This window comes from Aquila chrysaetos, chromosome 21 (assembly GCF_900496995.4).
Source record: "Aquila chrysaetos chrysaetos chromosome 21, bAquChr1.4, whole genome shotgun sequence".
Taxonomy (NCBI): Eukaryota; Metazoa; Chordata; class Aves; order Accipitriformes; family Accipitridae; genus Aquila; species Aquila chrysaetos.
Window position 1 is genome coordinate 2,417,283 of NC_044024.1, and position 23,291 is coordinate 2,440,573.

At 44.6% G+C, this 23,291-nt stretch overlaps 2 protein-coding genes across 2 annotated transcripts in view; one reads left to right on the forward strand and one right to left on the reverse strand.

Moving 5' to 3' along the window:
* Window positions 1-1,004: 1,004 nt before the first annotated feature.
* On the reverse strand, window positions 1,005-2,713 carry LOC115333878 (spidroin-2-like). The gene is made up of 3 exons (XM_029997433.2): window positions 2,503-2,713; window positions 1,955-2,366; window positions 1,005-1,871 (listed from the first exon to the last, which is right to left on the reverse strand). Exons 1-3 carry the CDS (start codon window positions 2,711-2,713, stop codon window positions 1,535-1,537), a joined length of 960 nt encoding a protein of 319 aa, XP_029853293.1. The 3' UTR covers window positions 1,005-1,534.
* SH3BGRL (SH3 domain binding glutamate rich protein like) overlaps window positions 2,540-23,291 on the forward strand; it is a 36,630-nt gene continuing 15,878 nt past the window's right edge. Inside the window, exon 1 of the mRNA XM_029996701.2 lies at window positions 2,540-2,756. Within this exon, the coding sequence (XP_029852561.1) occupies window positions 2,712-2,756 (45 nt within the window). The 5' untranslated portion in view covers window positions 2,540-2,711. The remainder of the gene's footprint in view (window positions 2,757-23,291) is intronic.

A 23,291-nucleotide genomic window follows, 5' to 3' on the forward strand; every position in this document is an offset into this window, starting at 1 on the left:
ATAAAATCATATAAACCAAAATTCAACTGTTTAGTTTCCCTTCTAGTGACAGTAATAAAAGATGCAGCCTGACAAGATGGCCTTGTACAAACACACGCTACAGCAAGTGCACAAAGGAATTGAGGAGACAACAGTCAGCACTGAGTATTATATACGTACTGTTTTGTTGGCTGCACAAGAACAGGAGATTTTCCTCTTAGAGGCATAGTATCAATTTGTTAATTTTGTTGGAGGTTTTGGTCTACCTTGAGAAGGATAATTAAATACTTCACAACTGTTTAATAGTGAAAACAAAAATAATACTATGCATTTTACATGAGTAGCCTGGGAATAGAAGACATTGTGCTTTTCTGCCAATAGAGTAGAAAATTTACTATTACGAGTCAAGAAAACCTAGTCGTTTCAATAATACCCAATGCAAGTATTGCTTTTAACTTAATAAATCTTCTTTCATGAAGATAAAATGCCTTCTAAAGTGCACTTTTGAGAGTAATGATTATACCAGTTTTCTTAGTAGGCAGAAAGACGAGGTGCAGCTCACACCAGAAGAATTTCAACTCCGAGGAGCTGAAGTGCGTTACGAGGAGGAGAGGAGAGCTGGCCAGAGAGCAGGCGGCCAGCCAGCAGAATGACAAGTAGAGCCCGAAGTTCAAATAAACCTATCTGTCCTGTTCTCCACCTGCATTTTTCCATTCTTTCTGATAAGCTATGTTTTCTACCTCTAGTGTTCCTTGCCATGAATCAGATTACAGACTGGCACGTAGCGTGGTGCTTCGGAGGAAATGGGAATTATCAGTGCATTTCTCAAGCAGCTGTGAAGGGGCTGTACAAACACATTTGAAGAAACATTCCTTGAAGAATTTTAATCTCCTGGACTTAACTCGGTTTGTTTTAAAGAGATTAAAAACTACGCCATTTATTTTTATTAAAAATTGAAATTCCCTGAACCAGGGCATTTTTATTGTGTACCATCATCCTAAATAAATTTTGGTTTATTGCTTTTTCAAAACATACATAAATCTCATGACCGTCCCAAAGATTCAGATAAGTATCATAAGTAATATCAAAATAAGGCACGTCGTCCTCAAAATAGTTCTGTTTCCTCTTACTGTTGGAAAATCAATAAAACGAATACAGGTGACTTAATTCAATAGACTTTTTAATTCAACAGGCTTTTTTAAAAATCATGTCTGTGGTTAGAAAAAACACCTGATAATTTGAAACAGGAAGGCTTATTTTGTTTGGAAAAATCATTTCAGACATACCCCCCCCCCTCTTTTTGCCAAGAGCAGAACAAACACCTTTCTTTCATCTTAGCTGGTAGGTGTTAAAGTTTCAGCTCTCGCTGTTTATCACCGTAATTATTTTCCATTTTCTGTGAAGTTGCTATCAGAATGTATAATAAAATATATATAAGGTAGTATTTGGAGTACCAGAGGCAAGTGGAAGACAGGTGCTGAATATAAATTTCCCTAAATAACGTGTCACCATGACTATAACAATTAAGAACTCTTCGAGGTCTCATCCGGTGGTCCTAATTAATACAAACGATGAAGCAGCGTGCCGTGGAACTGCGGCGCGTGATGGCTGGCAGTGTCCCTTTGGGCCTTGTGCGCAGGCAGCCCCGGTATCCCGCGCTAACCCAGCAGAGCCCGGAGTCCCCGGCCACGGCGCAGCGGGAAGGGGAGCAGAGGGGCCAGCTCGGCAGCGGGCAGACCCACGGCAGCAGTGCCGGTACGCGTTTCTTTGATGCTTTTATTTGTGTGGAAGATACAGTAATAATTACGGGAAGGCGAAGACCTCGAGTGGACGCCCAGGCAGTCTTGTCTGTCGGCACGGGCCGACACGGCACTCGGGCAGTGACTTTCACGCTGGAATAAATTTTCAAAGGAAATTCTTAATTCTAAATATCATTGCCCAGTAACATCTACCCAACCCCGGCTGCTCCTGTCACCTCTCCGAGCGGGAGCCGGCGGGTAGGAAGCCGCAGGCTGGCTCCAGCCCCCCTGGGCTAACCGAGGTGCCGCCTGGTGCTCTCCCACCACGGGCAAGGCAAGGAACGGGGCACCCCCTCCACGGGTGAAGGAGAATGCCGTGTTTCCAGGGTGGAGGGGAGGCTGCTGAAGCGGCGGAGACCAGGGACGGGTCGGTCGTTCCCGGCCCGGCGGCCGTGAGGGGAGGCGGCCGCTGCCATGGCGGGTCCGGCGCCGCTCCCGCCCGCCCCGGGCCGGGTCCCGCCGCCTGCTTCCCGGCCCCTGCAGATGGAGGGGGACGGGGGGGACCGGGGGTGGCCGCCCCGCCGCTCCTCACCCCCTTCCCTGAGGAGGCGGCAGCGGCGGCGGCCGCGCCCGGGCCCCCCGCGTCGCCTCAGCGGGGCTTCCCGCCGCCATGGCGCTGCCGCCCCCTCCCCCGTGTACGTCTCGCGTGGTTCGTCGAGAACTCGCCTCGCCCCTTTCTTTCTTCCTTTTTTTTTTTTTTTTTTTTTTTTTCCCCTCTTCAAACCATTTTTCCCTCTTCCGGGCCGGGCGGCGGTGACTGCTGGGCCGGCAGCCCAGTGAGAGCGGCGAGGCGGGGCGAGGCCTCCCGCCGCCTCCCTCCCGCCCGCCGCCGCCCTCAGCTCCAGCCCGCGTCTCTCCTCGCCTCGCCGTGCTGCCCCGCACACACACACCCGCCCGGCTCCGCATCCCGCCGCCTCCTCCTCGACTCCCAGCATGGTCATCAAGGTCTACATCGCCTCCTCCTCCGGCTCCACGGCGGTAAGGGGAGCCCCGGGAAAGTTGTAGCGGGCGGGAGGGCGGCGGTGCGGGGCTGGCGGGGGCCGGCGGCGGTGGTGGTCTCCGGCCGGGCAGCGTGAGGAGAGGTTGGGGCAGCCGAGCTTCGTCCCCCCCCCGGGCGGACCGAGAGAAGCATCCAGGGTTTGGAGGGAGATGTGTGTGCTTGCAGCCGGCCGTCGAGAATAAAATGTCATTTCCTTCGTGATTTCGCAGCTTGTTCTGCGAGTTCTGTGTGCTGCTCCCACAGCCGCGGCCGGGCTGGCTTCAGCGGGTCCGAGTGGGTGGCACGGTTTCGTACCCCTCGTCCTGCGCTGGCAAGGCAAAGCCGACAGTGTTTTGGAGTTGTTTTGTTGTTCTTGAAGTTGATTTCTAAATTGGGTCACCCATCATGTCAGTATTCGGTTTTGATGAGTTTATTCCTCTTATCTTGAACCATTAATGGTGGCAGGCATGTGTGGCTACTGTCCGAGTAGCTGCAGTTTCTTGCCGTGTGGGAATACGGGGTTTCACTTCTGATGGCCCCAGTGTGTTGTGTAGGCAGGCTCGGTCAGAAGACTGTGTTTTCCCAAAACAAAATAATCAATCAAACAAAAAAAAACAACCTGGGGGTTTGTGTCCAGGTTCAGATGTAGCTCAGAATGGTAGTGTCCTCAAGATCGTCTGATTTCTGTTTGATCTGTGCGAAAGATGCTCTGACTCTAAAATCCGGGGGATTTTGTCACACTTAGTAAGAATAGGCTGGAGACCTACAAAATGCCAGAGACTTAGAAAATGCCAGCTATTGCAGTTAATCATCCGTGACTTTTACTGCAAGTAGATAAAGAGACTAAGCTGTGGCTATGTGGTGACCCTCCATGTCACTGTTAGGCTGTGTACCTCAGGTGCAGGTTCGCAAACTTTAAGAGGACAGTGATGTACAGAAGATAAAAAAAGCCCTCACTGAATTCTCCTTCTCCGGTTGAGTGCAGTCACTGATCTAGGGTCTTCAGCAGATAAAATACCACGTTGGTAGGCTTTGCTGTTGATAGCTGTGATGCTGTAACCCCTCGTTTAGCTCTAATGACAGAGGCTGAGCCCTGTAGTGATGGAGTGCAGATGGCACAGGAGCGCGTGCCTTGGGTATCCCTGCTGTCGCTCTTTTCCTGTGTCATTTTTGTTAATCTTGATGTCAATGCTGACATCGACGTGCTGATGCTGATTGTGAAAAGCAGATGATTATCTGATGCTGATCTGGAGAGTGTCTTGAAATCCCGAGTAGTTCATTCATAAGGGGGGTCCAAAGGGATTTCTGCTGGGTTTATACAAAATGATCATCTGGAAGGAAAGAAGTGGTCATTAGCAAATTGAAGAAGTAATTCTTTGTTTCTACTACAGCTGTTAATAGGTTTCAAGTTGACTGATTCAGCTGCTATAGATTTTTATCAGTGACCTCTTAATGGCAGTTATTGATTCTGTCTCTGTGGTGATACTAAGCTCCAGGGGTGCAACCACTGATCTCAATCCTGACTATGTTTTCCTGTTTTTAAATTAGGTTTTTAATTATTAGCTTAGTGCTTTCTGCGATGCTGCCTCATCCTTGTGTGGATTGTAAAGGTTACAAGGCTCGATTCTGACTTACTGCTGCCTTTTAGTCTCCTTTGTGCATCACTGTGGAATTTGAATATAGCGTTGGCGTAGTCGGTTTTTGTGGTATTTGAGCGTAACATACACATAATTGCCAGTTTTATGACTTTTTTATATATATATACGTACACTCATGCCTGTGTCTAAAGCTAGTGCAGCTCCAGTAATCTTGTGGTAATGAGCAGGACTTGCACATTCTCGGTTTACTGAGTATACTGAGGGTGTTTCTGTTGGCAGGGATCAGCCGAGTACCTCACCGGGTGGCTGTTTTCTTTCTAGTTTAAGAATTTTAATAGCTGTTTCAACCTAAAGTAAGACAGAGAGGCACCTATCCAGAGGGAACTTTGCTTGATGGGATGAGTCGTTTTCATGGGTCTTAAGCTGTTGGTGAGACAGGATTTGCTTGGAGGACTAGAGGAGCCTTTCTGGGTGCTGAATTTGAAATAACCCACTCCAGGAATGGAAAATCCACATCAGAGGAGGTTGCTACAGAGAGATGGAACAGAGTCAAAGCTGTTTCCAGCAAAGTAACTGAACTGGCTAACATCAGCCCTGTAAGGGCTCTCACTCCTGCTAAGTCAGCTTTGTACTGTCAGTGACGCCTGGCACTGTGTTCTTTTGGTTTCTAAAAGGCTAATTTGCTTGAGTAGAAGCAAACCAGAAATAAATATAAAATCTCCTCCTTCCTAGAAAACAACTGCCCTGTTTCTGTAAGTTTGCGAAGCTTTTGTGAGACTCCGGAAAGCATCGTCTCCCACTGAAGGGAAAAGGGGTTTGAGATTGCTTCACACCTCTCAGCCTGGGGCTGTAAGTCTTGGAGGGTGCCCAAATTTTGTGGTCTTTTATTGGCAAAGTCATACTTTGTTATGCAGTATAATTTGCCACATCATAGTATATAAAATGTTTCCCCAAGGCACTGTTCTCCATAAAGTTTATCTTCAGTAGTATGTATCTCTGAGGAAGAAATATCGTATGAAGCTTGTGTCTGAGCAAAGGCATTTTACAAGTCTGTTTCAAGGGCTTTCTGGTGAAGTTCACTTACCTCCTGTGTACATGTGTCATTCAGAGTCTGGGCATGGGTGTTACAGCGGAAAGCGTGACTGCTGAGCTGCCCCTTGACGGGTTTTGCAGCACAAAGAGTTAGTGCTCGGTGTTATCTTTGGTGTGTTCCATTGGTTGCAAAGTTCTGTATTTGTACTCGGTTGTGGGGTTTGCTTTATGCTCTGTATGGTAAAGGTAAAGGTGACTTTGGTTTGGGGTGGTTCATTGCCATGGTTCCCATAAGCAGAGATAACTGAATATACTGGAAGTTTATAATTAAGGACTCAGCCAAAATATGGTGATTACAGTCTTGGTCTGGCCTCCTATTTGAATTTCACCCCAGAAATCATAATGTAATAGTTACATTACCAGTTTCCTGCTATATTTGGAAGTCTTGCACGGAAAGTTAATCTTTCTCAGGGTGAATGCTGTTCTGGTGAGTTGTGGGCTGAGGAAAGGACGGAGGGGGGATTGTAATTGTGATGATGAGCTGCGGACACCAAACGTGGAAATATGCACACGTAGCTTCTGTCCAGGAGTCTTTCTGTGTGACGTACAGTTGAAGTGAACAGTGTTAACTTAGTATGAGACAGTGTTGGAGGCTACGAGCGCAAAATGACAGATGCAAATGCCGCATTCAGAAGCACCCAGGCGTTGACTCAAGCAGAGACTGTGCAGTCTGAGAGAGTGATTTGACTGTAGACTTGTATTCAGATCCTTCAAGAGACGAAAGGAGGAGAGGCCAAAGAGTAATTAGACTCTTGCTCATGGAAGAAAAAGGATACAAGGAGGACAGAAGCTGAATTGCAGAAGTCCAGTCTGTGATTTTTGCCATTAGCATTTAGGTATTTTGTTGCTTTTTGGGTAAGAGATTGCCCCAGCTTTCCTGCAGCACCAGAAGCCCTTGTGTGCGTCTTCCTGGAGGCAGTTGGATTACCAGTTTTATTGATCTCGTGTGGAAAGGAGCCAGCTGTTTAAATTCTTCTCGGTCTTATGAGTGTGCACTTGTTGCCAACAACTGCACTGGTCTTGACTATGGACTTTGTCCGAGAAAATTGTGTTTTTTCATCTGACGTCCCCATGCAAACTCTAGGAGTATGGATGAAACCTGGAGGCTGTGGCTATGGAAGTGAGGTGCCAGCACTGGGTATGGTGGGCTGAGCTCTCCCGTGTGCCAGTGCCAGCACTGTGGGCTGTGGAAACTGCTGCATCAAACCCCTGGTGTCCAGACCGCTCCTTGGAGCCAGGCACTTCGTGTCTGTGGTCTACAGCCCATGCTTCCGACTCTCCAGGCTCTCCCCCCTCGCTTGTTTTGATGGCTGTGTGGGTGGTTTTCCTTCCTCGCCTCCTGCTGCGACTGCAGACATGGCAAAAATAAGAGATGATCTCCGGAATCGGTGTCAGAGTCCCATGTTCCACATCAGACTCGCCGCTGTTTAGGGATGGTTTTAGAGAGGAAAGGAAATTTTAGTTTATTTTTTCATTCGCAAAGTTAGGGATGTGGGGGGTTTCATGTTTTTCTTGTATTGTTTTCTTGCTTGGGAAAGGATCTAGGTCTTCTCCTCCCCACCCACCATGAAATGAAGAGGAAAGTGGCCTGTGGTCTGGAGAGCAAACATTTGCTCGCAATTACTCTTTTTCTTTTCCCCCACATAACCCAGCATGCACAGGAGCACTTTCTGGTGCTGCCGGGGATATATAGCCAGTGGCAAGTGCTTTCTAGAGCATTACGGGTTGCAACTGAGGGGGAACAGCTTTGCAGAAGAGTGACTGGAAATGCACAGAGTTGCGTGTAGCCACCAGCTCTTGTCCCTGTTCACCAGCTCAGGGCTTTGGGAAGGCTGGTGAAGCTGCTTCATCTTTCTGAAGCAATCCCAGGGAAGATGGAGATCGTACAAAAACAAAAAAAGTTTTGCATTTAAATCCCTCTAGGGCCTTTTTCCTCTGCTTATCACAATAAATTGCAAATATTGCTGTCCTAAGATAGAATGAGTAAAGTCTGTGTGCTTTCTGTTTCTGTGGTGTTTGGCCGCTTTGAGGTTTCTGAGCAGCGGGCGCTTTGCTGCCTGAGCACCCCAGCGGTGCAGGGCTGTAGCAGGAGGTGGCTCTGTGCTGAGCCTTGCTGAGGGCAAATGCAGCTATAGCAGGGTGGTTCTTGGCATCCAGCGTTTTTATTAGTGTGTATAATAAGTGTGCCTTGTTCTGCAGTCGCGTTCAAGGTTGCAAATGTGTTGTCAAAGCCCGGATGCGTGTGGTCATGTTTGTCATCCCGGAAGCCCTGAGCAGTGGCAGCAGACGTTCTGGAGCTGCTAATGAACTTCCTTGGGTCCAAATGGTGGTGCATATCAGTGCAGTTAATACGAGAAGAAAATACTGATATGAATCTTCTATAAATAGTCTTGTAATATGACGCAAGGTTAGATAAAACCACGTATTATGGGGAAAATAAGCTGCATCTGTAGTTTTAAAAACAATCTCACAAGTCTATATGTATTTTTCTGGTACTTAGCTCATGCAGTTTATATACTGTGGGTGAAAACTGAATTGTTAGGCTTGGTATTGATTTTTAAACCCGTCTCTTGGGTAAACATAATACGCATGAAGTACTTTTTTGGACACTCAGTGTTAACCAAACTTAATTTCTCTCAATAAAATGCTATGAATTGTTCTGAATTAGAGCTCTCGGGGTGGAAGACAAAATACATAACACGAATCTAGCGAGGCAGTTAGCTAGGATGCATTCCATCTGCCTCATGGCTTGTTTTCTTTAAAGTCATTGTTCCAAACTCTAGATAAGTCAAATATTTTTCTTAAAATATTACATTCAAATTTTTAATAGAGCCAGAGATTAAATTAGCTGCAGTTGTTGCAATAGTTTTAATACATCAAAATAGAAAACATTCTACTTTGCTTAAATAAAAACAGTTTTCTGACAGCATAAGAAAGATGGGAAATTATACTCCACAGTTAAGGCTGGGAAAGGCTTTTTGCTGAGAATATCTGTAGATTGTATATGCAGGTATGACAGTGTTTATTTTGAGATGGTGCATCAGGATTATATCTTCTCATGCACTGCTTGGGGAGAAAAGGCTGACTGTGGGAAGAAGCTGAACACCGTCAGCTTGCGCTGGCTTTGCTTGAACCCTGAACCGCAGCACTTCTTGAGATATGATCCATACAGTGTTGTATAAGTGCTGAGCACTTTTGGTTTTTTAATAAATATTTGTAAAGTTGAGTGAGGAACTTTTCTTGTCCTGGGGCATTAAAGTTACACTCAGAAAATTCCTATAGAAGTCAGTGAATTGGCATGCCTGTAACGAGCAGAGGATGCCAAAACCAAAAGTCTCTGCAAGGTTATTCTTATTCCTCCCAGAAGAGGAGGAATTGGGGAGAGAGGAAACAAATGGAACTAAACAAACTTTGACAGATTTCAGCTGTTCAAGCTCAAAACAGAACTAAAATATTCCACTATTTGATAAAAAAGAAGAGCTAAGGATGCGTCATTGTCGTAGCCAGAGATAGATGAGCTCTCCCATACGTAGCTGTTCTTCATGCTCCCCAACCCTTTGTGCTACTGCCCTGGAACTGCTGATCTTAGTTCCTGGCACTAAGCAGTGATCTAGAAACCTGAATCAAATCCACAACTTATATCAATATTATGCTGTTTAAGAACATTTCTACTCAAACATGAAAATACAGTGTTAATGACATTTGTTTAACCCCAGCCGTATTCAGGGGAGACCTCCAGTTTATGATTAAATTTAAAGTACTTTTGTTGGTCAGATACTTAATCAAGCCTGAAAGAATTTTAATTGTAATGCTTATCTACTATTATTTGTCCCAGAAAAAAAGCCTCTGTCCAGGAGCATGTCCTTTCCAGGACAGCACTTCCAGCTGACTGTTAAGGCCCGTTTTCTGAAATTCAGAATGTAGTAAAGTGAGACCGAGGTTTAAGCCACCAGAAGAAAATGTGAAGGGTTAACATCAAACTGGACTGACTGAAGTTAATGTTGTCTGGATACAGCTGAAGTAGTCTTCGCATCCTGACTTACAACTTCTTCCTGTTGGACTTAGTTTCCCCTGTGAGAAGTGGATGTGGTGAGTTGATTTCTTCAATTAGCTATCTGAAGTTTAGTTTTATCGGGGCTATTTTTCCATGCATCAATACTGCTTCGCTTTAAATTCTAAAGGCGCTTGACTGTCAAATTTTAACTATTGCCTGTCGAGAAACTTATTGTTTGAATTGCTGTGGTGTCGGAGTGAAGAAAGGAGCCAAAGGCAGCAGTGGTTTAAAAAAGGATCTCAGGGAAATCTGGAAGTTAGGAGCTATCTCGATGTGCTGGACAAATTGATGTTATTCTTTGTTAGACTCTTTCCCAGCAGGCACGGGGACAGAGACAGAATGGGGGGGAAGAAGCAATACTCTGTTGGAGAAGGAAGCTGTGCCTTGCAGCTGAGTTACCTGGAGCAGCCACCAGGCATACGAATAAAGATTGATCCCTTAATATTGAATCCCTGGACAGAAAGTTTTGGACAAGCTTTGGCTGGGTTAAAAATCTTTTTTTTTCCATAAAGGAACTAAGCTGCTGTGGGATAAGAGGAAAGGATTATTTTTTTTCTTTTTGGCTTATATAGTTGATTACACACCAGTTATATAAACCAGATAACAATCAAGACTTTGGAATGTATAGGCAGCTTTTGCAATGTGCAGAACATGCAAGGAGATCCTGCAGAGATCTGTGCTGTACCCCAAGCAATCCAGAGAGAGTGAGGTGACAAGGCTGTTGGTGAAGTGAGGTTGCACAGTGTGAGAGCAGCCTGCTGTAGCTGTCCCTTTTGGGAAACTGGGAAGAAACAATCATCGTAGTGTGCAAGAGTGAGGTTTAAACTAGCCGATACTGTTTAGCAGAGAGGTCTTGGAGCCGTACTAGGTAATTCTACAAAAATACCATATTAGTCGTCTTAAAAAGCAAACAAAATGTCAGGAATTTTTAGTATGGGAGAGGGCAAAGGAAAAAAAAAAAACCCCACCACCACTGTACCAATCTGTGGTGAGTCTGTATCTTTAATAGACTGGAACTGTTGTCTTTAAATGATATAAAAAAGTGAGAAAAGATACTAAGTAGGGTGAGGTGATGACTGTAGGAGGAACAACCAAATGAGGTAGAATTCTGCAGTTGAGAAAGAAAGAACTCAAAAAGTATGAAATGTGATGAAATAATGTCAGGCATGGGAGAACAAATAGGAAGTGATTATTTGTAACTTCTTAATGCAACAACCGGGGGAGAGCAAGTGAGACTAGCAGGTGGCAGGTTCAGAGTAAATGGAGTACTTTGTTTGACAACATGTAGTTTAATGGAGAAGCTCACTGCCAGAGAATGTTGTGTATGGCAAAAATTGCGCAGGCCTAGGAAGCAGCGAGACGAATTAAGGGGGAAAGTCTATTAAGGGCTATTAAACATAATTACTACACCTCTGACTCAAAACTGCAGATTATTGGAGTCTGGGAAAGTATAATGTGGTGTAGCCCTCTGCGCTCAATCTGTCGGTGTGCTCTTCCCTAGGATCTGTGGCCGGTGGAGACAGGGTACTGGGGTAGAAAAGTGTTGGATCTAACCCAATAAAGCTGTTCTGTTCTTGGATGAAATTGGTTCTGCTCCCAAAATGATATTAACAGTTTGCATTTAAAAATTTCAGAACATGTTGTCCAGGAAAAATGTTTGATGGAAAAGAATATATGTGTGTGTTTGGGATGTGTTGGTTTGTTTTTAATTTGGTGGTTATTACAAACGCCTGGAATTATAAAAGTATTAGAAGGCTCTGGACCTTTAGGTGTAATTAGAAATTTTCTCTGAAATGTAAACAGATTATGTATCTGTTTTATATTCAGACATACCAATGCAACTGAAGTCTTACCTCTCTCTGCTTTGCAAACTCTGACATGCTGTGAGAGACTGTATATATGAGAGGAACTTTTAACTGTATTTGTCCCCTTTATCTTAGAAACGGGGGGGGGGGGGGGCAGTGGGAGGGGGAGCAGAAGTTTATAATCATTCTCCTCGTGGTTTCCTTCTGAACAACTGCAGTTCAGTTCAGGAGCTGAGGACAAGGCTGTAAGAAATGTTGTGTGAAGCTACTTGTTATGCAGTAGTTGCTGGCAGGCTCAAAACTTTCTGTTGAGAGATAAACACTGAAATCTCAAGGTTTGGACGTTGAGTAAGACTTTGCATAAGGAAGACTTGTCATTAGATCTTCTATTTTACATCTAATGAAATGCACTGTGGGATCCAGATCAGGAGTGGGATGTTAGTAACTGGCGGAGTTGGCATGAAGCAAGCTCTGCCAGGTGATACACAGCCTCTCTGTTGTGCTTGGGTGTGACTGGGGAAAGGTTTCCTTAATCAAAGCTGAAATGTCACTCAGTTTTTCTGGGCTCTTGGGCAGACAGGGAGATGTGAATGAGAGCTTACAGGAACAAACATGGCTGTTCTTCATGCGTCTCATCGCCGGTCACAATCTCAGCATTTCTTACATATGAGAACCATAAGCATTTGGTGATACAGACAGAAGGTGATTCGAAACCCAACATGATTTTGCAGCACAAACAGCAGATGCTGACATACATCATGTTTAGACCTAGGTAATAAGGTAAGTGTATCAGAAACCCCTCCTGCCTTAGGCATAGGTCAAAATAAACTGGCAAAGCCCAATGTAAACAGAAGGTAGGCAGCCTCTGGGGAAATAATAACAGTTTTCACATAAACCCACATTTTTATGAGAGTAGTGGTTTCCAGGCAGGTTTAAACAGCACATCTGTATTCACCTCATGGGATCAACCTTTGGCTGTGCTAATGTCACTGGGAGTTTTGCCATGGACTACAGCAGGACGAGATTTTACTCCTTAGGAAATACTTAATGCCGCTTACCCAAGATCATTCCTGTGCACATGTTGCAAATGTACTCGGGCAGAGCAGCAGCTGCAGAGCAACTGGCAGAACGGGAGAAGAGCAGAGTAGCTACATGAATGAATTAAAAATATATCCCAAAACATTCTCACTGGACATGGATAAAAATGAAGTTCAAGTGAAGCTGATTTATGGACAATAGGTGTAAATTCCCCCCCACCCCCCCCCCCCCCCCACCCCGGGAGGAAATACAATGTGTGCGAGTAGAAATAAAAAGATAAAAAGGGGCAGGTTTGCAAACTTACTTGTTAGTGACCTGATAATCCTGATTAAGAACTGGAAATTCCTTTCCACCCTGTAATGCAGATAAGCAAGTCCCATGGTTCTGGTGGCTAAGTCCATGAAACCTTTGTAGTTGAGCAGTCTTTCTTTAAATTTCTGCTTCCTTTCATCACATTAAAATGTACCGGGAGGTAGCTGCGAGAGCCTCCGTTTCACGCGCAGAGGACCAAGGTTTGAGTTGTGCGTGCTGTGAAAAGATGAAAGTAGGTCCATAAAGCTATCTCAGGGAATGTTCCTTCCAGGAATTTACACCTGTATAAACTGAGGAGCAGTTGGACAGACAGCAATGTTTTCCATGTAGTGATTTGGACCCAAAATTAGCAGCTTGGAAGGCGTTTGGATAGCCATCACCTCACACTGCCAGCCGTCAAGCATTAGGCTGAGACTGAAGAACATCAGGGGAATGAAGCTATTTTGGCTGCTCGCCCAGGCCTGGAGAACTCCATTCTACAGCAAATAAACAGCTGGGGGACTTAATCTTTTAAAAAATGAAATGCAGTGTGTATTTGTCTTAGTTTCTGATGGTGGTATGCAGATGCTAGCTTGCACGGAGGCAGAAGGAAGCTTGTGGTTTAAAAAAAAAAAAAAAAAGCAGATACCATGGTGACAAGAGTGATCTTAGAAACTTAGAAAAGACAATGGGGGTTGCAAAGTGGCCTCTGGGTCGTGGGTCTGTCAGTGGCAGGCGTGGGCAGCATCCAGATTAGTGCTTTTGGTCTGGGGTGGAAGGTGGCACTTCCCTTCAGGTTGCAGTGATACAGTGAGTGAGTATAGCTTGTTGATGGAAAGGACCTTACTGTGTTAGCAAATGCTCCATTTTTTTTAATTCATGCAAAGAGTGACTTCAGGTTATCTCCCAAGAAGTCCTCTCGAGAGCAAACCCCCAGGCGTTGGCCTTCCTGGCTACTGCAAGCAGAAGTTGGCCAACTCCTGTATTGCTTCAGCTACCAAAAATATTAGAAACTGCAATGTGGACAATTCTTGTGAGGTTTCTATTTATCTCCCTCTCTCAGTTTCTGAAGTTACAATTTTTGTGCAAGTCTGCACTAAAATAAAGAGGGGGTCTGGGGCCCCCAGGATGATGTGCACTTGAAATGTTACCCAGGCAAAGTAACTGGTCAGAAAACTGGTGCCGATACAGACTATTGTCTGCTAAATCTTTCGTCTCCGGCATGCTTTGGTGTGCCTGTACTGACCCACTGTTCTATCTCAATACAGCCTGACTCTTTTTGGAAAGAGGGGGAAAATTTGTATTTAATCCATAGCTTTTCTCTTAATCCCCTTTTCATTTGTATTATGATACTTAGGTATTTTCGTTCAGGAAAAAAAGCTTTGTTCTCTTGAAAAATTTCTTTGGTTTAGTTTTAGAATAGCAGTCATCAAAAAGACTCTTTTGCTGAATAATGTCTGGTATACGATTTCTTCGAAGATAGAAAGTAATACAGATCAGAAGCACCTCGATTTAGTGTAGGATCCCTGAGATCATATTATATTCTTCTTTAAGTAGTGGGTTTTTAAAAGATAATAAACGCCTGGCAGTATAAAGGCAGTGAAACAACAATTAATGCTGTAAACTTTTAGTCTTGTCAGTTAATTTAGTCTCTCTGTGTGCTAAACCATACAGGAAATAAACCTTCTTTTTATTGTAAACCACAGTAGTCTCACGAACACTTGTCTGTGCTTTTAACTCCTTTCCTAACCAGAGTTCAGCTCTCATCAGACAAACAAAACAAAAAATGTTTTTCCTCTCTACTCTCTTTGCCATGCAGGGCTCGTCATCCCCAGCATAAATCCACAGATTCTTAAAAATAATTACATTATCAGCTGTTTCAATAAACCCCCCCAAAGTATAGCACTCTGCTGTCTATGGTGTGTGTTGATCTAAAGCTATCTTTTCAGGCTGCTTCCCCAGTAAATATTGGCCAGGTGCTGTGCAGACAGTGGAGACTGGAGTTTCAGGGTGGAACGAGGTGGGACCTGTTTTGTTTTAACTGATGTTACATGACAGCCATCACTTTTCAAGGGTGTAGTTGCTGCCAGCATTTCATGGACTACTAAGACCTGTCCTGGAGCCCTCTATGAAAATGAAGATAAAGGAGGAATAATTCTTCTGGCTTTCAGAGAGAGACAGGCTGAAAAAAACGGACTCAGAACCTGACAATGGTGGTGAGGTCCAGACTTTCAAGACTAAAGCCCTTTTTAAAGCTTCTAGAGCAAGTAGGTTTTCAGTGGCACCCTCAGTGCCTTTTCCCCCTTTTTTCTTGGCCACATTGAGAACTTTTGAATATCTAGGAATATGTCATGTTCCAGAGAGTTTTCTGCATCTCATGTGATACCAAGCCTGATTATCTTGCTGGAGATAAATGCTGTGTGTTAAATTGTGTTATAGTCAGTGCATAAAGCCTGTCTATGAGGCTGGGCTGCAGTGTATTTGGTACTGTTTGTAGAAACAGCCAGAAATGATCCTTAACCCAAATAACAAAGTAAATAAGCAGTGATTTGAAAAAATAATTATTCCTGCTGACTAACAGCTTAGGAAAGGAAGCTTTGAGAGGCAAAGGGTGCATTCAAAATTGTTCAAGGAGTCTATGACAGAGGTCGTTTAGACTGAAGAACTTTTTTTTTCTTCCACATAGCAGAAGTTTCTGTTTCCTGAGACTGTTCTGTGCCTCAGATAAGGGAGTACAGCGAGATGCCGAGGCTGTAGAGACACCAACAATACACCGAACAGTCTTGCCAGGAGAAGAGGCTGTTGCTGGAGGCTGCCCTCTGCTCAGGTCCTCTCTGAGTTGCCTGTTGCGCATCCCAGGGCTGAAGGAGGGCATGAGCACAAACAACTTCACCTTCCGTCATGGCTAACCTGGCTGGCACTGCCTGGAAAAGGGGACATGAAGTGGTGACAGAGAGCCCGTGTGCTGGCTGATGCGTGGGGAGCGGGTGGCTGTGGGGCTGCTCCCAGGTCTGGTGGTGGTGGGATGACATCTCCCTGTGGGGATGGACCAGGCGCAGGCACTAACCTGAACAGCTTTGTTGGTGTACAAATAGGAACATTACACAAGGTTTCTTGAAGCTTGCAGTTCTCTGCTCTTCTGCCTGAGTTGTGCCAGACAACTAACTCTGCGAACTCTGCGAATGTCAGTAATGATTAATGAGGGAAAATTCAGAAGCTGTGACAACAGGTTTGTTGTTAGATTTCTGCTTTCCAGCTAACCTTAAACCTTGCTCAGATAAGTGGCGTTGCTGGAGATGTTCTGGCTGATACATCCTGAGTTCATTCCAGACCCTGAGGCAGTTTTTGTTAAGCAGGCACGGGGGTTTGCCCTTCCTTCTCCCTGGTAGTCTTGGAAGCCTGGTGTTCGCTGCAGGACAATGCAATGTGCCTTTGGTTCCTTTGTCTGCTTTTCCTGCTGCTCTCATGTTTGTGTTGTTAAGGAATTATGTTAGTTTTATACTGGTTTTTGGGAGGAGCAAATTTGTTTGTTTTTATTTAACCCTGCGCAGAGTTTGGATGCTATGATTAGGCGCATGTTAGATGTCCAGGGAAATACAGCCTGCCAAGCTCCAAGTCTGCTGCAGGAAACAACTGTGCGTAATAAATGAGGAGTTCATATTCTGCTGCTGCTTATGCTTTGTTAACGGATAACCGAGATAATGGAGCCTGTATTCCTGCAGTAGGAAGCTGTCTCTCTGTTGGTTTTGGACCAGACGAGCAGTTTTCAGGCTTATGAAAGTCAAATGCCACAAAATTGACTCAGAAAATTGCCAAGGGTCAATTTATTTTGTATTGTAATGGTGGTGTTTTCCTTTTGATTATAACAATTCTGAGTGCTGCAATGGTTTGTGGATGGTGTCAGTGCACGTGGTTAAAGCTATGGCTTTGCAATACATCAGTGTTTCTTTACATTCTCGTCTAAAGCAGGATAAGGGGAGGCTTAGGTCTGGAAGCTTGATTTTGCAAGATACATTTATTTTGGCTAACTTCAGTAGTCTAGTCACAAAAGAAACTAGAAAAAAAACTGATATGTGAATATTTGCATTTGAAAATCCTTCCTGTTGCTGGACGAAGCAAAGGCCTGAGACAGGAATGGCCTGAGGCCACAGTTTGATATATGCTTTCAGTCAGTATTGCTGCTGGGAGAGGCAGTCCTGCATCTCCTGGCTCGTTTCCTTCCCTGCCGTGTGCCTTTCCTTGTGATGGCACAAGTATCCACATGTCAGCACAGTAAGCTGAGTTGAGGCCCCCCAAAACAATACCGCTGTGCGACGGGAAGAGTGCCTCTGGCTCAGACCTCCACATAGCTGCGCCAAGGCATATGCTAGTGCAAGAACGGGTGAATACACGCTCAGGGACAAGCCTTCGGAGTTCAAGGAGAAGCTGTCGTTCTGTAACCGTGATTTATGCAGGTTGAGTATATATGGTCCCAGCAATGAGCCGTGCTTCCCCGACGGTCCCTCCTGGATAACCATCCCTGGACCCGGCACTAGCAGAGGTGAGGTCTGGGAGCGACCTGGACAGATGATGGGCAGGATTTTGATGCTTGAGGGGTCTGGGCGTCTGAGTTTCAAGCTGCTGCCAGCCAATGCTCAGAGGCACCAGGGTGCTTCACGTGCAAAGTTCATCCTTAATCAAACAGGGCTCCTGGTGGAGCTGTTTGCAGAAATCACATGAAGGGAGGGGAGAATCGTGTTGCTGTCACTCCTCCCAGGGCCACAGGGGCCTGAAGCCCAGCATGAGCAGAGAGTTAAGCAGTAGTCAGGCATCCCCTCTGTTTTTAAATCAAGCACAGATCCTTCCTTTTGAGAGAGGATAAGTGTAAGTCTGACACCTCTCCAGGTCTGAAACGCCTCACCCAGTGTTCAGCAGTTGGAAGCTTCATTTGCATTCACTGTTCTTCTGTGCTCAGGCTGTTAGGTTGTCTACAAAAAGCATGCACATAGGGAGGTTTGGTGCCTCTTCTAGTAACAGCTCTGGTGCTGCCAGCCCCTTCTTGCGACTTCTTGGGCTTTAACTCCTCCCTTGCCCAGCTGCTGGGGATCTGGTGTTTCATGTGCACGGAAATACAGAATGTAAAACTGCTTCCTGCCATCCCATGAGCAAATATCTCTATTTTTTGGCTGATGATGGAAAGATATTTTAAATGTTAAAATCTTGCATTAAAATCCCTGAAAATAGAAGTTTTGGCTGTGTAGGATTGTTTGTTTTTGAAATCCAGGCAAATAATCCCGTTGAGCATTGCTGTCACTTTTCACACAACTTTAAAAAAAAAGCAACAGGGGGGGACCCAAACAAACAAAAAGCAAAAAGCTAATCTCTTGATGTACAGAGGGATCTGCTTTTGGAGAGGTGACTGATGGTCCCCACAGGCACTGTACATCAGCCAGTGCAGTAATGTGCTCAGGGGTATTGGCATGCCCGTTTAAAAATCCAGATAATATATGGTAACTCTTCATGTTGTATATACATCTTTGTCTGAATCGCATGGTGGGGCGTGGGAGTTGTTCAGACATACGGTGCAGCCAAGGTTTTTTAGTTGTTGCATTTCAGTCACTAGTATCAGTCGTTGGCCAGATGGAAAGATTTCTGTAGGAATGCCACTTATCTGCTGATTGAAAAGTAGTGGCGCACAGGGTTTAGTAAATCCAGGTTACCAAGGACCATGATGTGGACTACACAGAGATCCTTATTTTTTTCCCTCAGATTTAGAAACAGATTGCTTTCGAGGCATGTAATGTATAGGGGTTCTTTTTCCCACAACAATTGAGCTGAGGTGCCACAGGTAACTAGGGAAAACCTGTCCTTAAGAAAAGCAAAACACGAGAGACATGCATGTTTATTGTAGCACAATGAGTTAATCCATATTTGTGATAAAACCTTGAAAAAATGTTTTGTATTACTTCTATGCTTCTAGTCTTTTAACAGGCCATGACTACTATGGAGAAGAGCGTTGGCATCCTGACTTCTGCATAACTGATTTGGCAATAGTGACTCTTTCTAAGCACTTTACAGAATTAATAGAAGCATCTGAAGCAGACCATAGAGGGATGTTTAATTTTTTTTTGGTGAGGACACAGATATCCTGACTAAAGGCATGTTGCATATGATGTGCACAGACATCCAAAGCACTCTTGTGAGTTTTGTGCAACTGGCTAGTAAGCTTGTGGCTGAGCTGGACTCTTGGGCAAAACAATGAGGATTGGCATGCCAAGAAATGCTAAATGAGTGACTAGAAAAAAAATATTGGGGAGCAGCCAGTAAGGAGGAGAGTTAAAGGAGAATGCACAATGTCACCCTCCTTTTCCTTGCAGCCAAAAGAGAGAAAGATTTGCCTCTGAATTTGGTGGCTTCAGTTGGAAAAGAGGTGTGTTTTCAGCTGACAGAGAACCATTTTCATGTACTGGAACAAAATCTGAAGTTTATTAAATGGTACTTTTATACATTGTCTTCAGGTGTTGCTGATGATAAGGTGTTCTGCATGTTAGAAACCCAGTAGCACCTTAATAGTCCTTTGACAAGCAGGTATTGCAGGATGAATGGATTCACCCCCCCACCCCTCCCCAGTCCCCTAGTGCTTGGGTATTATTTGTTAAGACCAGAATTTTGCTTAAGTTATGATAATACATTGATCCTTAAGGTGCCTTTATAGAAAGTAAACTTAAAACACATTAAAAAGTAATCAAGGCTTCATTAGGCAGTGCTGCTACTGCTGTTTGCCAGAAGCTGAGAAGATATAAATAAGGAAATGTTACTTGTCCTCATACTTGACTAATGGGTAAAGGAATCTGCTTTTGGCCACTGCTGGAGGAAAGTAGCTAAACGGACAAACAAGTCAGTTCTGACCTATTTATGGCCTTTTAGTATCTTTCTTATTAGAATTTGACTGTAACAGAGCTTCAGTAGAATTGGCTGTATTGCATGTCTGACATGAAACTAGCGACATTCAAAAATCCTGCTGCAACGTTAAACTCAAATCCTGTGTACATTTAAGTGAAAGAAGTGATAACCATTTGAGTCCGAATATTTTTGACTGTTCATATCATGCAGCACTAACAAAGGTGAACTTCTTATAGATTTGCTTCTGTCAACTGCGTGTGTGATTATGCCCACAACATGATTAAGGGCTTTCTTAATGTACTCCAGACTCGAGTTTTGCTAGCAGATGTCTACTTTAGTAGGTACCGAGTGACAAATACCCCAAATCACCATGTAGTAAAGAGCCTTTGGAACCTATTTCTGAGCAGTTGCTTTCCATGACTGTTGCACTTGTGTTGCATGCTGTTCACAGCACTGTATTTACACCTCCACCTGAAGTGGTGTGACACTGAGTCCTCACCTGGATCTCCCCGGGGAGGGAAGTAACACTGTCCTGTGTGCATCCAGTGGTGATGGAAACCAGACGTTAGCAGTATTTACGCCATTACCTTTCCTAAATGCGTATCATAGTTTACAAGGTTCAAAAGTCCTTGCCTTGAGCATACACAGTGTGTGCCGTCCCACCGTTCAGGCATATACGCACATGCACAGTGCATATACGCACATATATAGTGCAAAGGCACCATCCAGCTGGGTGCTGAGCACTGACCAAGATGAGCAGGCAGCTCAGCAGCCTTTCGGAAACAGCGAGCCTGCGTGGGTTACTTCAACTCTCGATGCTATTTCACAGCATAAGTGAATGCGTGAGATCCTGTATTTAGTGCTCTCCTGTGCTTCTGAACAGAATAAGGCTGAGATTAGTTTTCTAAATTAGTATCTTCCAAATGATGATTATATTACTTTATTCTTTCCTTTGGAGCAATAGAGAAAAGGGTTTTTATTTTTTCTTGACTAATTCCTTGAACTTCAATAGCAAGTTGGCGACATAGCAATTAGGAACCTGCTCAGCAGGCTGCTTTACTGGGCTGTACCTAACAGAGGAGCCAGGCCTGTGTTACTGGCTGAACTTTCCAAAGCAGGCTAAAGGGACTAAAAGCCAAACTCCCACTGGAGGATTTTATTCTCTTCGCAGTCTGTGTCAAAGAGTAAATAGAAGTGAGTGGGAGTTGGGTCCGTAAGGGCCTTGGGCTCCGTTGAGAATCCGGATCCCCAGGACTTTAGTACAGGGAGGTGACATTAACTTTTGTGTTTGGTTCTTCTGGTACAAAAAAAACTTGTTGAATGCACTAGGGTCTTTTGACTTGGCTTTTGTTGGTGTGGGATTTAACAAATTTTTAGGCCTTGCGTTACTGAATGAGTGCACTTACAATGGCATTATAATCCATAAGAGAAGCTTTTATTTTTGTTCTCACGAATCAGCTTTTCCATTTATGTAACTTCCTACGGTTTCTGGAGCAAGTTGTGGTCTTGTTTTGGGAAGTACAGACTCTGTCCTTTGTTCTAGCTGTATTTTTGGCTTGTGCTGCAAAATCTGATCTGTGGTGTGGTACCTTATGCCTGGATAAAGCCCCACTGCAGGCAGACCATGTGCTTCCAGACATGATGCAACCTCCAAGTTAGATTTCGAAAACCTTTCAGAAGCCTAGATTCTTCCCCCAACCTTGCTCTTGAGTGGTGGTCCTTTTGCGCCCTTTCACCCCAGGACTTTTTCCTGCTTTTAAAAAGCGTCTTCCAGAACCACATGTGAGAAAGGGGAATCGGGTTGCCGCTCTCATGGCGAGCTGGAGCCCATTCCCTCCTGTCCTACGTCCCAGGCTGGCACGTGGTGCTAATGCAGCCTGGGGTTGGTGGGTGCCCGGTGGTGAGAACCACGTACAAATAAACAACCTTTAAGCTGTTGGGGGCAAACCACATCAGGATAGGGCTGCTGTAGCAGCTGTGCAGGATAGATGTTGATACGGCATGGGCTTTCCCAAAGGGCCCTGGAGGGAGAGAGTAAGTACATATGGAGCCCATCTGGATGCTGCCTAATTTCTGGAAAAAAAAAAGAAAAAAAAAAAAAGCTTTTCCACCCTCCTGTGTTTGATTTAGGTCACATAAGTTCATGGTGGTTTTGCTGTGTTTGTCCTCGATCTCATTCCTTACAGACCAGAAACCAAGCATTGAAAGAGAGAATGATGACATTACTATGTGTAATGCTTGGCTTAAAATAGCCAGAACAAAGAAGTGGTTTGAGTTCTGTAATGATAATTGCCCAGACCTAAAAATAGGTAGATGTTCTACCAGGGAGAGAGAAGAAAGAGTGAGACACGAATCACTGGGAGACACCTGAGACAGCCTGCAAAGCTCTGATCAATGAAGGTCATTGCTGTAGGTGCCTACAAGCTTCCCACTCTTTGACCACCATTTCCAGTGGATAGTGGCCACCAGCACCACCAGAACTGGCGCCTCTGAATTTTAAGCTAATATGGGGGGTGAGGGGAAATCTGGCTTGTTCATAAAAACAACAAAAACACTTTAGACAAAAAAATGGCTCCTTGAATATTACAGTAACAGAGGCCAGGACCAAGCCTGCTCAGAGGTGTTTTGACTCTGAAGGGAGTCCTGCTGTAGTGTCCTGGGGGCGGAGAATAAGGTTAGGGGGGCCATCAGGAATCCATGACATTTAAATACATAGCTGAGCTGCCGTGCTGTTTAACTCCTACAAATTATGTTGTACTGGGAGGCGAAATTATAAGTGTTTTGCAGCTAATTTGCAAGTATTAGCTTCTGCATTAGCAGCTCACATGAGGAAGGCATTATTATTTGAGAGATTAGATGAGAAATAGAAAAAAAAAAAGGCCAACTTTTTTTTAATTCTAAAAACTGGCTGTGAATTGCTATAGTGTTAGCCAGCCACAGCAGCAGAGGTGGTCAAGCCCTAAAGTCACAGTGCGCAGCTCAGCCTGCAGGACACCCTGTGGCAAGTTAATTTGTCTTGGCAGCAGCACAGCATTCCTTGTGTTGCCCTGCTCCCTCCGAAGAAAACCACTTTCTGGGTGTTTTCACCTCAGCTGCAGTGAGTGAAAGGATGGTGCTGCTGGCTGCCACTGGAGTTTGCTAAAGATTTCTTAGCTGCATTTTCCCCGTTAGCTGTTTAAATTTGAGCTTATCAATCTTCAAAAGGTACTGAACCATTTGAAGAACTGATGGTTACAAGTGTGGCTACAAACAATAGCATCATCTGGGGATTTGAACTTTTTCACCTTTCTGCACAAAGCAGATATCCCCTGTGATTTAAAGAATTGCCCCTCTAACGATGAAACAGCTTGTTTAAAATCATCAGTGGCTTAAAATACCACCGCTTTAAAGATGTAGTTGCTTTTCATTATCTAGAACCCAGAAGGCTGGAATTGGAATGGTAAAAAAAACCCTTTTAAAGCTGGTTTTGTCTTTAAACTAAATTGAGAAGTGTGCAAGATCTAGATCCGCTGTAAGGTGTTGCTTCTCTGCTGTCCTGGTGCTGGCTCTTGGCTGTGAAGGTGGGACAGGCAGCTCAGGCCACGTGTTCAGCAGGAGCTGGATGCAGTAAGCGATGATAGAAACTGGGAAGTTTATAAGAAATCTCTTTAAAGTTCTTTTAAATCCTCACAACAATGTATGAGGCATTTAATTGCATCTTTGGGGGGCAGAGGGGGGAAATCTGTGAGTTTTCCCTGCATGGAGGTCAGGACACAGAACCCACAGAAATGGTGA

Excerpts from the sequence above, each read along its gene's own strand:
- LOC115333878 (XM_029997433.2), bottom strand. The coding sequence starts at position 2,713 with ATGCTGGGAGTCGAGGAGGAGGCGGCGGGATGCGGAGCCGGGCGGGTG. Across the intron at positions 2,367-2,502 it reads GCCCGGAAGAGGGAAAAATG|GCGACGCGGGGGGCCCGGGC; the intron begins GTTTGAAGAGGG and ends AGCCCCGCTGAG. Across the intron at positions 1,872-1,954 it reads GCCGGCTCCCGCTCGGAGAG|CGTGAAAGTCACTGCCCGAG; the intron begins GTGACAGGAGCA and ends AATTTATTCCAG.